A 16060-nucleotide genomic window follows, 5' to 3' on the forward strand; every position below is an offset into this window, starting at 1 on the left:
CCAGTTCGGCAGCCACCTCCGGCCTCGCCTCGCCAGGCGAACCCGGTTTCCCCGGGCTCCATATTTATTAGCTCTGATGTGTGTGAGCTGGCGTGCAGCACGAGCAGCCAAGCGAAAGCGCAGCGGACGCAAACCATGCTTGACGTGGCCATCTCATGTGGAAGGCGAGAGTAAATAAGATTCCAGCAGGGAGGAAAATGCACAATCATTGCCTGGAAACTGGGGCCTCCCATCATGAGATTCATGCAAACCTAAGCAGGCTCCTGCTAAGACTCTTCACTGAGGCTGAGTTAAAGTCCTCACCCAGTTAACCATTCTTCAGTGGTTAAGAATTGACTTGAGGAATGTTCCTGGTCTCTTGCAGCAGCTAGCTTCGGCTGGACCTACGTATATTAGCTTACACCACCGCAGGTTGTGCTTGAGAAATCCCTCCTCCTCCCCCCTCCGTTTCTAAATGTCAATCTCCGCAATATCCTCCCCGTGCAGAAATGCTGCCCTTCAGCATGACTGAATTCTCTCGGGCAGATACGTGAAAAGACACAAGGAAATTCACTGCTATCAATAGAAAAGTGTCCTGTGTTATTACAACACTGGCTGCACTCAAGTACAGGCTATAACTTAATCTTCGTGAGGAAATGGTGTTTGGGGCCTGGGAAAGAAAGGTAATTTGCAAGTCAGAATAGTGGCTTTAATAGAGGACTTGAAACGAGGTTACTTGATGTCGAACAAGTCTAAAAATCTGGTTTCCCAGCTATCTCGCATGAAGACCACGCATTACTTAAAATAGCCAGCAGAAGGGCCAATCATAATACTTTATTTTGAGAATGTAATTTTCTCATGCCTTGCCAGTAATTAACCTCCACACAATAAGGTATTGGAAGCACCACAGACACAATTCCAGCCCCACAGTTTGTTTAAAAGACGGGGCTATATGATAGGCTGTGTGTGACAGGGGAAATGGAGGAAGAAGGAAAAAAGGAGCCAAGATTCGACTTTATCTTCTGCAGGGAGCCTTTTCTCTCGCATTCTCTGCCTGGTTTTATTCAAAACTGCTGTTTCTTCACTTCTGCTGAATTGGGTTTTGTTCCTGGCTAATTCCAGCCCGTCTCAGTCCAGGGCTCGTGGGAACTGCCGCGATCGCTTACAATCACTTCAGTCAAACACCTGGGAGATAATTGACTGGGCTTCGGTCAAACTTGTTTTTTTCCCCCCTCTCTCTCTCTCTCTCTCTCTCTCTCTCTCTTTTTCCCTGAGTCTTCACAATGGAGACAAAGAGCATAGGCACAAAAAAAAAAGATCAGAATCACTAAATCCATTCCCAGACAAGGCACTGTATAGATGGTCCGAGAGCCAAATTGCCTTGCCCCAGTCTGGGCTAACTGAATGTGAAAATGGTTGAGGAACAGTTGTGGTTTGAGCTTGGCAGTCCCTGAGGAGATGTAGTGTTGGAGAACATAATGGTGAAAAACACATAGACGAATGTATTATCTTTTTCATACCTCAACAAATGCTTCCAGACCTCAATTCCCAAACCCAGAACCTGTAACACAGCAGAACTGTGTCCAATAATTCCTCATTTGTGCAAAAATGTTGAACCCTGGCAGGCTGATGTTACAGCTGGCCGAGATGCAACAACATTTAAGTTTTGCCCTCTTTGTAACCAGCTGTGGTGTATAACACGGCCAGTGAATTTATGTTGGAAAACTGCTCACCGCTCTATGTGGGCCCTCCTTCATCTTTGGCCTGGACGCGCCTGCACCCAACACAACACGTGAACTATTAAATCCTTTCATGTCTCATTAGTTTAGCACTAGAAACCGAAAATGTCAAGGCTGAAAAGTGTGTTTCTCACAGATAGAAAACAACACATTAAGCATGAAAATGAAGCATCCTAATGTTTTGTTTCTTGGGATGTTAAACTGCGATCGCGGTCGAAGTCGAAGCCCTTGGAAAGCAGTGGAAGTGTCAATGAAAGCAGATGCACTGAAAGGCTCTGAAATGTCTGTTGAAGTGCAACTTCCAAAAGCATTTGAAAGATTGGTTTCAAGTTTACGCCCTGTGTGCAGTCAATTGTCAGTTTTTATGGAAGCACTAAAACTATCTTCAGTGAGGAAAAACAGATGAATGTTCCGTTGATGCCTCAGCCGGGGCCTCGGGGGGCTGTACGAACACCAACAGCATCTCCTTGAGTCTCCATAGCACTGGTGCTCGTCGGCCACTTCAATTATCCCACAGCAGTATCACGCTCGCTGCTCCCACATTTGATGGCACGCATTTCTATTCAAGAAAGAAAGGGAACTAACTAATCATTTTTGAATTAGTGCGCGGCAGCGGCAGGAGCGGCCATTAAAATCACACTGCTATTAGTCATCATACAGTATCTAGACTTTACAGTTTCACTGTTAAACATAATCATGTCCTCGTCTCATTATCCATGGGAAGTATTTATTATGAAACAATTCCGCAGCGAGCTCTTATCAGCGAATGCAACTGAGTGAATCTGTGTTATTGACTCGCTAATCTTATTCAAGGTCGTGATCCACTATAAATAAAATCCATATAAAGGAACCTCGTAAACAACAGTGGACTACTGAGTTGACTTCTTATCTTACACTTGGCAGCACAGTAGTTCTCATACATATAGAAACTGATTTATCTTCCATACCATGTGGCCACGTCCCGATGAGAAATCACATTGTAGCATGGAGGTGGTTATATCCTTGGCCTGTTTACTCCAGCTGCCTGTGGGGCAGAGGGTAAATTGAGGGTAATTATTATTAGGGGATGGAAATGTTGACAGCTTTACATAGCCGAGCCTGCCTTGCTCGCAAAATGGCTCACAAGAACACACAGTGACACAGTCTCTCACACCTGTTTATATGGGAGGCGCTCCAGCACGGATGAAGCCTCTGGAGTGATTTCACTGTGTTTGGGGGATCTGTCTTCCCGATACATCTGTTCCTTCTCATCGTCGGGCCGTAATGCTACTTTGTGAACGATGTAGCCTTTCGTTACAAGCGCGGCCTTTCTGCGGCCAACGCCGTTATCCCTTGTGACTTGGCATGCACATGAAACAATAATTGCTCATAGCTAATTCCGAGATGACCGTCACCACATGCTACAGCAATGCTCTGCCAGTAGCCATCCCTACCGCCTCTGACCACTGCTGCAGTAGTGCATTCTGAGGAAATGCATGTGTGGACCAAAAAACTATACCATTCACCACTGACAGCGATGGTGATAACATAGCATCTGCAACCAGGTTTTATTCAAACTATCTCAGCTTCACCCATGCTCCACCTCTTTGCCCATATTTGGAATCGCAGGGAGTTTGGCACTGCCGAGATGGCAACATGCCGAATCTCTGTCACTGAGCTTTACAATGGCTCAAATCCCAAAACCTATAGGTGACGTCACAAAGACTGCTTTCATTGTTTTATACAGTCTTGAGTTTTCATTGTTTCGATTGAGAGACCCCTCTAGTCAGAAATTACATCCTGTGCGTTTAAAAAACCAAAATGAGCAGCGTCTTTGTCATATATACATGTGTCTTGTTGAGCCGCCACCTTTAGATCTAAAAAGAAGGGGGGAAAAAAAGGAAAGTTGTTGCTAAGGAATGGGACGATGCAAGCTATTCTGTCCATCCCTTTGAGCGATCATCAAAGTCTTAAAGAGTCTCCACATGTGATCTCTCCAAGTTGTAACCTACTCGGGTTGCAGCTGAAAGCATGCGTCGATGGCTTGCATCTTTGCGCGTCTCCTTGACTCCTTGAACCCTCGGCTATAAGAGGTTCACACAGCAGCCATAATGATGTCATGACAGACTGAATGCCCCACACCTTGTACTGCACCGACAAGCATGTTACCAACAGAATGCAACTACACAAATACACTGCATTTTTATGTCGTGCATGCTGAATTAGTGATACTGTTGTATTATCACTGTGGCATTTGCCCCCACATATTAGTGTTACGTTGGTTTAAAGCGTGGCTTCCTTATACCTCATTTTGTAGTCTATATTAGGATGACTGATGTCTTGAAATAAGAACTGATACCTCAGAGATGATTATCTGCAACGCTGTAGATAGAACATTAACAGATTTTCTTTCCACTATCAGGCAGGAGAGATTAAATCGTGCCATCTCTCAGCTCCATATCTATCTTAGTGCTATGGACTACATCCTGGCTGTTCTCATATAGGCTTTGGCTGCTGGAGGAATTTTTCACGTTTCTGGCCCATTACGCTCGGGTGGGCCTTGATGAAGCCAAAAGTACCTGCTTTAATTGCTGCGTTTTATAGACTGTACACAAGGCTACCCTTGCTAAATACAGCATGCTTAGATTAATGGGAGCGTTCAGCGTTAGTGCATTTTTAATGAGGGCTGGAGGCTGCCAGACTACTTTTCTATATGATGAGGCACACTTTCCCCTTCGTTTGTGACACTGGCACGATACGTTGTGGCGCCCCAGTGGCCGCCAGCTGGTATCCAGTGCGAAGCCAGGAGAAAGCTGGTGTGCCTAGTAAAGTGCATCCCACCCAGCACTGACAAGCAAACAAACAAGGCTCTCTGTTTGGTACATTTTTTTTAAGGCGAGCAGAGCAGCTTGAAATGCACCGTCTGAGATGTAAATACCCACATTCACCGACACACCCACCCACACGAACACACACACACACACACAGAAAGAGCACTGTGCACGTGGACGGTTCGGTATTTTTCCACTTTCGCACACAAGAGCGCACCTGTTGTCGCTGCGAACACACACACACACATACACATCCGCATGCACGTACACACATATGCAGAGCTTATCAAAGCAAAACAAGAGTTTACAGGCTGATATGTTACAGGATACAGGGTGTGACCCTGATTTACATTTGCATGTGGAGTGCAATGGAGTACAGAGAGTAGAAACGGCAGTCAGCAGAGAAGATAACCCCAAACATTCACTCTAAATTTATGCCAGGATCCTATTCCCTCTCACTGAATTAATGCTTTAATCTCTCCCTCTTTGTTGCATGTGTACTTGGGCTCAGGGTGTGTGTGTGTGTTTGTGTGTGTGTGTGTGTGTGTCGGGCATTTGGAGGTTGGGGGTGGGGGATTATATTTCTCAGCAGCCACTGTTTTAGTAGTTCTTTCGGAATGAAAGAATTTAGCACCGAGGTCCGGAGCCTGAGAAATTGCACCTTTTGCCATTTCAGTCTTTCCTCTATTCAAAGTCACACCAGCAGTCCCCATCAGTTCTGCTGTCTTTGCATTTCTCCTCCACAAAGAAATCGCAAGTATTCTTTAATGGAAGATTACCTTCAAATGCAAGCTTAAAAGATTATGCGCTTTCATATATGTCTTTGAGGTCCATTATTCGATGTCATTTCTTGAACATTCAGTCCTGTCCCTCACTTTCCCCATCTCTCCCTCTCTTTTGGTTGTTCTCTCATTTTTCTGTGTATCTTTAATTCACCGCTCTATCTGTTCCAATAACACTCACCTGCTCGCACTGTGCACCACAACTTCCCCTCTTTCTTTCGCCAGACACCTGTGTTAAATCTGTGACACAGCGCACTCCATCTTTGATCCCACGGCTCGCTCTGCATGCAGTACCACCAACATGTCTGCTGACAGACCGTATTCATAATTTATTCCGCTCTAAAATGAAAAATCAAACGTATGCTTGGGAATATTCATTTCTTTTCCCACCGCCATCCTGCCACCTGATTCCTGGCTTTATGAATTATTTTGACGATTGGTAATGATGTCCTGTGTTGGTAGGCCATTACAGGAGAGGAACTTAATTCGCCCATTGTTAATTAATTGCTTCATTCTTGGCGGGAGTAATAAAAATGCTATTAAGTAAAATACCTCTATCATTAACCTAACTTTGTTAATATGGGTATCAGTGGGGCTTAATAAACAAAAGCTGTAGTGCCTACCGCCACACAGGGGTAATTAAAAATGCACTGTCATTAATTATATTGGATGGAAGATTGTCCAATGAGTTGGAGTCTTGTTGACTATTCCCTTCCAAAGCAAGAGCTCCATCAGGCGCTCGGTGAGTTTTTATCAGGCCCGGACTTCCTGCTGTTCATCTGCAGCGCACGGGTCGACGCACATAAACCAAATACATGCTGCACTTACACAAATTCAACAACTTTATGTACGTTCGAGCTGATTTTTCAGCACAATAGCGCATTTGCTTTTATAATTATATAGCCCCGCAGTTGGACGCTTTACCGGTGAGTCATAATGCTGAATAGCACACAGCTCGTCTTAAATTCTAACAGATGAAAGGCGGGAATTATGCAAACTGCTATAAAATGTGTTTGGTCAAGAAACCATAAAGCAATTGTGAGGTTAAATTGCTGCTATCTCAGCTCGTATAATCAGGCGTGTTTGCACCACAGATAAAACCTGGTGATAACTGCAACACCTTTTGGAATTCAGTTTTTTCCTTGTGGATCGGGTACTTTTCCTCAGAGGCTGGGCGCACGCACGGCGCCAGGAATGTAGCTGTAGGAGTGCAAGTTGTGTCGCTTTGCAGATTCGCAGTGGAAGAAAATCTCCATCTGTAAAACTTCCACAGGTAACAGATTGCAGTGACATTGATTATGTGAATGCCGTAGAACAGAGCTCCCTTGCGATGCACCAAACCATGACTGACAATAAGCACCTATGCTTCTGGGGAGCTGCAGTAAAAGGATAAGTAAGGTCAGCTTCACGTTTGTTCATTCCAACGACTTCCTTTAAGTCTCTGCAAACACACCGCAAAGAATCAACCGAATTGCCGGAAGAACTTGTGTGTTGCATCAGTAAATTGAGAAGTGAGCAATATTGTCAGTGAAGATATTAGCTTTGGAGATATTCTCATTTGTTTGTTCATGAGACAGCTATGACAGCGCTCATTCGCAGCAGGAACGGGCCCCGAGATTAACATTGCCAGCTTTATGTAGATCCGAGCTCGTTGTTTTCTCCCTCTTCCCTATCTCCGTCATCCCCTGCTTTTTCTTTTTTTTTTCTCTCCCCGTCTCCATCTTGTCACATTTCTGAAAAACTGGCGGCACAGGCGTGAAATTGATGTGATGAAAAACAACTGGGATATCTCTATGAGCCATTTGCTTTGCCGTTATGGCCACCCTCTCTCTCCTCAGCGTGGCTCGAGGCTTTCTGTTGCGATTGGGGGCATACTGCAAATTAGCCAGCAGCTATCTGAGGTTACCAGCCAAGTGCATCGCTGACCTCGCTCCCTGCCAAGTTCACCCCTCCCCGAACCAGCTCCACGCTCAGCTTCAGCCCAAACTTTGTTCCACTGAGGCCGGGCTTTCTTCAGCTTGCTTGCCGTGTTTGAAATTCTCCCAGAAACACGTATGAGCCATAATAATCATGTGGATTATGAATCATTTGGCACATCTTTAATATTCTTGAGTCAATTGAATTTATAGAGAGGAGGCGGTGCACGCTTAATGTTGCTTCTTAATGTAACTCAGAATTGCATTTACACTGACAAATGGCTGCAGATACTCTAAGTAACTATGAAATAATGATAATAAATCGGTGTGCGTCTATGCTATACGTGCTTACATAGAGCAGCACCCTAAAGCCTGCTAGTGAGTTGCTTTTTTATTACCGACTTCCCTAACAACCCAGGAAATATAAGGTGCAAGGGCAAATAAGAAAAGTCTCCCCTCAGTTATGTTCATCCTAACATCTCCCTCATGAGCCATGAAATCGGGTTCTGACTTATCCCGGAGCTTCACGTTTACAAGGAGAGATAAGGGCAGTTCAGACCTATTGTTGCAGCCGGCATGACCCTAAACATGAAAGGGCATCTCGGCCATCTCCCATTGTGTGCAGCTACAGTATATATTGAGCTGCATAAACCCGTCCTTTTGTGTGAAGTGAAAAGAGAGGGCCCTCTTAATTAAGCCAGCGAGGATGTAAGTGACTTCCCTACGTGCATAAATGAATACTCAAGAAAGTAACTGTGTCATCCTGCATGTGGATAAATGAACAAGTTGCTGAATGCAAGCGGCAGTAAGTGGGTTAGCATGTAAATAAATGAATAAGTTAGCAAATTAGTGTTTAAGTGTGTTAGCATGTAAATAAATGAATGAGCGAGTGAATTACAATGCGAGGGAGTTTGCAGGGTGAACAAAGGCGTTAAGGAAGCGAGAGTGTCAGCAGTGCGGGGGAAGTTGTCGCTCTGAAAGAAGCTTTTGAGGACACAGTTGTTCTTGTTGCGGGGCGGCGCAGCGGCTGCATCTGGCCCGCGCATGTCATATTTCCTCATGTACAGATGACATGCCAATTACTTCTTAATTACATGCGTCATCTGGACCAAAGTGCCCAATGCCAGCGCTGATTAATCCTGTTTATTGTGGCAGCGATGACAGTCCCGGTGGACACGGAGCACCACAAAACACACACAGCAGGGGATTATGGGAGGGACTGGGAGAAGGCTGCAGGGGACAGGACAGCCAGGGCAAGCAGGGGTTGACTGACTGAATGACTGCCTCACAGTTGATTCCTACAGCCGATGATCAGATATCATAAAAATAAATGATAGGAACCATTTTATTTCCAGGAAGTGGAAATGGCTGGAGGCAAAACAACATTTGACCGGGAAAAAAAACAACAACGAGCTGATGTTGCCGACTCACGAGGAAAAGCCAACATTATTGCTCAGCACAATCCGCAACATGCTTACACAGGCTTTCATGTTGATGGACGGCTGCCAAGTCATCTGAATATCATGTCCAGTTAAAATCCTGATTTTACACACATCAAAAACGATTATTTTCTGTCTTCTCAACCGCAACTCATTATTTACTCCAATTTGACGTTGCTAACAAGGGGGCGGGTGCATCCTGGACAGAGTTATATTTCCAAAACGGATACTCATGAGGGGGGCAATGAGGTCATGTTAGCAGTGTAAGAATCTGTGTGTGTGTGTGTGTGTGTGTGTGTGTGTGTGTGTGTGAAAATCTAGACCTTCCTGTAAATGAATACGTAGCACACGTGTGCCAGATATTCATCGTAAGCAGGAAGATTTCAGACCGTGACCGGAATGTGCGGGGGAGGGGAAGGTGGTAACCATTAGATTAACACTGAGATAGTGGATGCGGCAGGACAGGCACTGCTGGGAGGCCTTGGGGGACCGAGGGGGGGGCAGCGGGTGATGGAACAGCTTCGGAGCATGGCGAGGTGGTTGCCTGGCCTCCCATCGGTCTGACCCTTTGTTCAAGTCCGCACTTCCTGTCCCCAATCGCTCCTCCTTGTACTTCTTCCTTCCCCTCCCTCAATATCTGCCTTGAATTCATTCCCCGTCTTTGTCCAGATCTTTCTTTCGCTCACGGCGGCTCACTCCCTCTTGCTTTTGTTGCTCCCTGTCACCCTCTCTTTCACCATTAGCTCCATCTCCATCCATCTGCTCCTTTTGTCTCTTTGCGCTTTTTCACGAGGATGCCTTGGCAAAAAATGACTATTGACTGCGCCTTCCTCTCATCCCTGCTCCGCCTCCCTCTTTTTTTTTTTCTTCCATCACTGTGTACTCCAGCAGTACACGCTCCTTTTAGGAGGTGATGTGAAGAGTAGTAGAAATGCACCCTGTAAGGGGAAAAAAAGGTGATGATACAATCAGTTTTATTGTGCCGTAAGGATTTTTTCAGGCTTGTGGTTATACACCCCGTATGCAGGCTGTATGAAAGAATTGCAATTCGCATGCATTTTTTTCTCTCTCTCATTCCCCTTTTCCTTCTCTTTTCATTGCTCAAAATAATTAGACTGCAGTCTGGACTCAGGGGTGTAACGTTTCTGCTCACGTTTCCATGATACAAGAGTAAAAGGAGGGGGGGGGGGGAAACTGGTTGTGCTGCTCCAGAAATTTCTACCTGTGTGTCACCAAGCACACACACACACACACACACCTCCACCCCTCCTCTCTCCCCTGACGCTGTTTTAACGCGGAGTTCCACAAGGCACGATGCACTCCGGCTGACCTAATTCTTCCCTGGCGCTCTTCCAGTGCTAAGAGTACATAAGGACTGCGCTGTCAAGGTATTCAGCCCTGCCTCTCTATTATTTTAGAAATCAAGCAACATCTGTTGTGCTCTGGGCCCTCCTCGCGATTCACAGGAGGTTTTCCGCAGTTTGCAGAAAGATGCACCCAAATTCGCCCGTAGCCAGCGATGAGCTCTCATTAATATATTTCTCTCATTGCAGAGTTCATTTTAACTCCTGCTGCTGTTTAGTCTTTTAGTCAAAACAGGAATTTTGCTCCAGATATTTAAACATGCAGCACACAATCCAAACGTGATCTCGCAAGCATAAGCATGTCGGCGCGGAGGAAATTACTTTAATGCCTGTATATTACCTCCATCACCCTGCTGCACACATCATTGCTTTTACAGGCCTTGGCTTTTGACTCGCTGAGTTTAAAGTTTGTATTAAACTTCAAAAAGTGCCTTGCTGGATATTCAGCATGACAACAAGCGCTATTTTCATACGCCCTTTCAGTAGAAAAAGATTTAACTGCATCTCCTCCACACAAGCGCATCTCATTTCCTCTCGTTACATTGCCGGGCATGTGGCATCTGTTGGAATTTTACAGCAATTTCAAAGTTTGGGTTTGTAGCATTTTAAGCACGCGGGGAGCGCGCAACTCTTGTTTATGTATGTGTGTTTGCAACCCAAGCCCTCATGGTCCATAAATTTTAATATTCCTTGTGAGTGCTATACCCAAGCAAAACACAAAGTGCCTCACAAGTCCCTGCCCAGAGCGCTAGTTTAGCACAGTTCTCCACCAAGACGCATTACACACCAGGCCTGTGCTCACAGCTCACCCTCGCTCCGCCGCCACTTTCCACATGCATCTTGCATGACTCGCTGGTGATTTTAAACAAGCCCAATAACAGCCCTACAACACGCGGCTCCGACGGGAGGCTCCGGCTCGCGTCGCCATGTGACCGTGATATTATTCATCTGCGGCTGCCGCTTTTCCCCGGCTCCTCCAAAACAGAGCTGGAGCAGGGAAGGGGAGGGTGGAACCGTCCTGTGTTGCGCCCCAGGCTCCTTTTTGTGTTTACCTGCCCCTGCGTGGGACTGATGCTATTTTCAGTTCCAAGGCTCAGCCATGGCTAACTGGCCCTAGCCTCTTCATGCCATTTGCCTTAATAACGGGGGCTGGACTCTCTGCGGGGAAAGTAGCCGCCATCCTGAGAGTGGCTAAATGACACAGTGGAGTTCATTGATGGAAAGGATTACACGCTTGCACGCGGGGCGGCAAGGCGACGGGCTCTCTGAAGGGCACTACAAAGAGAGGCGATGTAAAATCTTCACAGGGGGAGAATGCACTGGCTTACTGTATGTCAGAGGGCGAGCGCTGGCATAATTTGTGGCGTCACACTGTTTATCTTGCTGTAATGCATGAGTTAGGAGCCTATGGAGGCAGAGGAAATGTATGCACCTTGTGCGAGGTCTTTCTATGGCACCGAAGCATAATCGAATTTAAAAAGATAAATATTTGAAATATTATGTCATAGTAGTTTATTAAAGGACACTTTTAAAGCTGTGTGCTCATTTGACACCACATTAGAACCTCATACTTGCACTGTGTATCCATTTATATTTCCTACAGACAGTTACATCCTATGTTATTGTTGACTGTTGGGAAATGCGACCACTTCCTCCTCTAATAAAGAGAAAACAGTATGACTTGTCACGTAGGGAAAGAAAAAAAAAAAGATCTGAAAGCACAACAAATGACGAAGCGGCGGAACAAAGCATAAGCTGCCTTTTAACAGTCGCGAACAATAAATGAGTCGACGTAGCACTCTGTTTTACCTCTGCCCTCAATTAATTCATATGAATCCAGCCACCATGTATTAAAATGGCCAGATGCTCGGATAGATTCTGTTGGGAGCAATGACATGCAACAAAGTGATATGAATCATCCCCCCACGCTGTGCAGCAGCACACTCTCAGAGGGCCAGTGACACAATTTATGGGAAAAGGAAAACAAGACACAGCCACTTGAGTATGGATGGACTGTCAAAACCGACACTGTTTAAAAAAAAAAAAAAAAAAAAACACTGTCTGACTGTGTTAGAATTAAACATGGAGCCATAATTTCCAGGATCAACACGCTTTCAGCTCTTTAGCAGAAATGTTAATATCAGATTCAGTCTGACGCCAGAAATGCAAATGGGGGACTCTGTACCATTAGTCAGGCCAGGTTGAATATTCAAACAAAGATAATTATCTGTGGATTAGCCTCATTTTGCCTTTGAGAGCTCCGCTTGTCAGCTAACTCGGAGGAGAAATTGTTTAATCATCAAGACGTTTCGCATTCGGGGAACTGCCAGCAGCGCAACCCCGATTCAAGTCAGCGTGACTGTAGTTTGTCCGCATGTTGAGGGGGGCATGTTCCACGCCCGCGCGGTAAAGTTGTCACACTGCGTTACACTTGAGCTGCGAGCCGAAAGTTAGCCATTAACCAACAGCCATTTCTAATCAATCTCGGTTTTAATGCTTGCTTTTGAGGTGTATTTCTCTGCAGGGCTCCGCTCTTCAAGTCGCCACATTCAAAGCCTCTGAGAGGTTTCGGGGAGTCAGGTCCATCGGATGACAACATGCAATGCATCAACGGGCGCGAACAACTTTTCACACTCCCTCCTATAGATCGCGTCCCCTCCAGACGTGATATCTATAAGAGCTGCAAAACGCGAGGCCGGTGTGAAAGCAAGACCCAAGGTCATACTTGGGAGCAGAGTGGTCGGACACGCGGCGATGATGGCCCCGTAGCCGCCAGTGCTTTGGCCCAAATATCTCCTCTGATGTGGGCTACTAAACATTAGAAGAGGGGGCCGAGTGTGTCCACATCCAGGCAGAAATATTCGCAAGATAAAAAACATGCATCACTGCAGGGCACGCAGGAGAAAGGTGTGCATCCTGTTAGGCTCCAAATAAATAGGCTAATAGAGCATTCAAGTTATTTCTTAGCTGCTAAGCATCACCTGCTGCGCCAGTCTGTGACAATCTCTCCATTCTTGCCGGTTCATTAGCAGCAACTGCAACAAAAGCTGTGGCGTTTCAAAGATTACCTGGATTTGAGCGGGGCTGCGGAGCCCCTTCCTCTCTCTTCTGAAATGATCCCGCTATCTACAAATCTCCACCGCTGCACACATAAATATCCAGCCTCGAGCAAGAGCGTGTTTGTCGCAAAAAAAAGAGAGAGAAAAGAATCAAGGGCCATTCAAGAAAGGAAATCGTGACATTATATCTATATTTAGCTTCCGTTGTCTTAATTGGCATGAAGAGTACAATCAGATAAGCCTTTTGACTGTGACTCACGTCATGCTGCTTCAGGAGAGGGAGAAATATCGTTTACCAGCATGTATCCCCTGCCAAGATGTTTTTTTTCTGGCAAATCCGTGTTCATCAAGGTGCTATTACTCAAGCTGTGAGGAATCTATTCGACCAGCAGCTACTGTACCTGCGGTTGCCTACATCTGTTGGACACCTCGCAGAGACTGAGAGGTGATACCAACGTCACTTTTTCATCGCTTGGGTGTTTAATCTCTGCCGCAGTCACAGAAGCCGGCTCCACGTCACTCCCATGCAGCCCCCTATATTACGGTCTCTGTGGTCCTGGTCCATCTGGGCTCTGTGAGGTCACTGCACACGCCACCTGCTCCGATCAGGTTTCGCCGTGGCTTCTGGGTAGCTTCTCTGGGCACGCGCGGGGAGGCAGATGTATAGATTTAGCGGTGCAAATGCCCTCAGATACCCATAAGCGTAAGGCAGACACACATCTAAAGTCTCACGGCACACACAGGGCGTTCGCTGGCATGCTCGCACTCAATCTGCATCATTTATATACCCAGGCCCGGAACCGTTTTACAGGTTTCTGTGCTATTTTGTGTTTAATGAGACTTACTGTACGTGCTCCACTAATTTAGGGAGACAATTGCTCCTTGCATGCTCAGGTGGACTTAACAGGCTCAGCATGTTCCATGGAGTGTTTCTTATTACAGAAATGTACCATCAGACGTTAACTTGGCTATTCCCTGAACATAATATCTAAACAGAAAACAGGTGATTTCACCTATTTTTCTTCACAAGTCACGTTTGTTAAAGATCTGAGTGCCATATTTTAGAATGATTCATAATTTTCCAGCTCAGACAAATCCCTGTGTGACAGCCACTCCTGGTCGTTTCCACGCAGACTGATGTGTCTGCTAATCAGAGGGAGACAAAAGCGTTCGGGATTGAGGAGAATTCCTCCCGCAGTCAGCCCAACAGAAAAACCACTTTGTTTGAAATGTCCACAGAGCTTTTGTTGTCATTTAACCGAAGCAGTGTTGCCTATACACGTCCTGTTGACACTGTATACATGCTTGATGCCGCCACCTGTCCTTTTTATTGCCTCTGAATGGACAAAGAAATACTTTGCAAAAGGCTGAATTACCGTCTTTGATACTCTACACGCCAAACACACACATTTTAGCTGACACTCTTGTCTGGAGTTAACTCGGGAGTGGCGCAAACACTGTAAGCAAATTATCTTGGTAAAGAGCAGGAATGGAATTAAACACAAATGAGAGCTTTTCATATTCGTGGTGATTTCAACTTTTTCTTTTTGCGTGACTATTCTTTTATTTCCTACATGATATGGTCTGTTTGTGCGCCAGGGATTATTGCGCACTCTTGCAGAGGAAACCCGACAGGTGCGCTGGCATTTTTATAGCGCCAGCTTTGAAAAACGGTTGCTGTCAGTGTTTTGGGTGGGGAGTTAGAAAAGATCAAGACGCGTCAATCCACCAAACTCCCGGGGTGCTGCGAAGTCCCTTCTGCCTCCTGAAGATCCGACCGAGGAACTCACCAGGGATGACTGATTGTGGGCATTAGAGGGAGCTCGCCAAGAAGAACACGCATCCTGAATGTCGATATTATAATCCTGACCTTTTTCTGGCTTAATGATTAAAAACTGCAACGCCAAATTGGCGCATATGCAAAAGATTTGCGACCATTTGACGTCTACGCTGAAAAAAAAGAAGAAAGAAAATGCAGGGAACACATTATTTTGTTTCTTAAAGCCTTTTCCAACAAAGCTGAGCTTGAGTTAAAGAATGAAATTTTCAGTATATTCAATATATCAGTCTGCTTGTTTAGTGAAATTCCAGAAACTCTCCTTTCACTCAGCCTGCAAGCAGAATTTGTTTGCTTTTATTTCTTTATTTTAGTCCATACAGCGCACTGTTGGCACACGTAGAGGCAGATAGATCGTGGTATGGTTTTGAGCTGGACATTTTTTGCAGTGCACGGAGAGGATTTTACTATGTGCGCAGCCAGACCCCGCCTGCTCACTGCGCGTCACTGGCGAGTAGTGTGGACGCGGAGTCACTCCCCTGCCTACTTTTAATAGCTTTGTCATGTGATGGAAAGCAGTTGTAAGACAGGTGCCCTCGGTTCATTCTCGGCGAGGGGCAGCAGTTGCCTGTGTGAGAGCGAGTGGGAAGCGTGTGTGGATTTCTTTTTTACTTGACTTCTTTCTTTTTTTTTTCTTTTTTCTTTTTTTACCATTTTCTTTCCTTTTTTTTTTTTTTTTTTTTTTTAAATAAATTTTCCGGACCGTCATTCAGTGGCTGGATGGCGTGGGACAGGTGTAACCAGGACTCGGTGTGGAGAGAATTAGAGGTGAGCGCATCTAAAAATCCGACTTCTTTCATCTTCCTAGCCCTCTGGACTTTCTTTTTTTCCCCTGGAACGATGGACAACACTGACTATCCGAGACAGCGATTTGCACATACGCTTTCCTCCTCTCCTCTGCTGCTGGCGCTGGTGGTGGCACGCCGGTGTAGCGCGCGTCTGGACGCAGCTGAGGATGCGGGGGATATACGACACGGGAATATATGACAAGTGGAGGGAATGTGCGGAATCTCCCTTTTCACCTCGGTTTAAGCTGTAGTTGGTGTAATGCGTGCAGAGGCTCGGGACCACCGCTTTCCCCATAGGATCTCTGTTCAGACGGAGCGAGCGCTTGCAAGCTGGCGGATATCTTTCC

General features: G+C 45.8%; 1 protein-coding gene across 3 annotated transcripts in view; it reads left to right on the forward strand.

Moving 5' to 3' along the window:
- Positions 1-15629: 15629 nt before the first annotated feature.
- The window catches only part of ppargc1a (peroxisome proliferator-activated receptor gamma, coactivator 1 alpha), a 36126-nt gene continuing 35695 nt past the window's right edge, over positions 15630-16060 (forward strand). For all 3 annotated transcript variants that reach the window (XM_041964940.1, XM_041964941.1, XM_041964942.1), the window contains exon 1: positions 15630-15693. In XM_041964940.1, coding sequence (XP_041820874.1) covers positions 15646-15693 — 48 coding nt within the window. In that variant the 5' untranslated portion in view covers positions 15630-15645. The remainder of the gene's footprint in view (positions 15694-16060) is intronic.

The sequence above is a fragment of the Chelmon rostratus genome, chromosome 23 (genome assembly GCF_017976325.1).
Source record: "Chelmon rostratus isolate fCheRos1 chromosome 23, fCheRos1.pri, whole genome shotgun sequence".
NCBI lineage: Eukaryota > Metazoa > Chordata > Actinopteri > Chaetodontiformes > Chaetodontidae > Chelmon > Chelmon rostratus.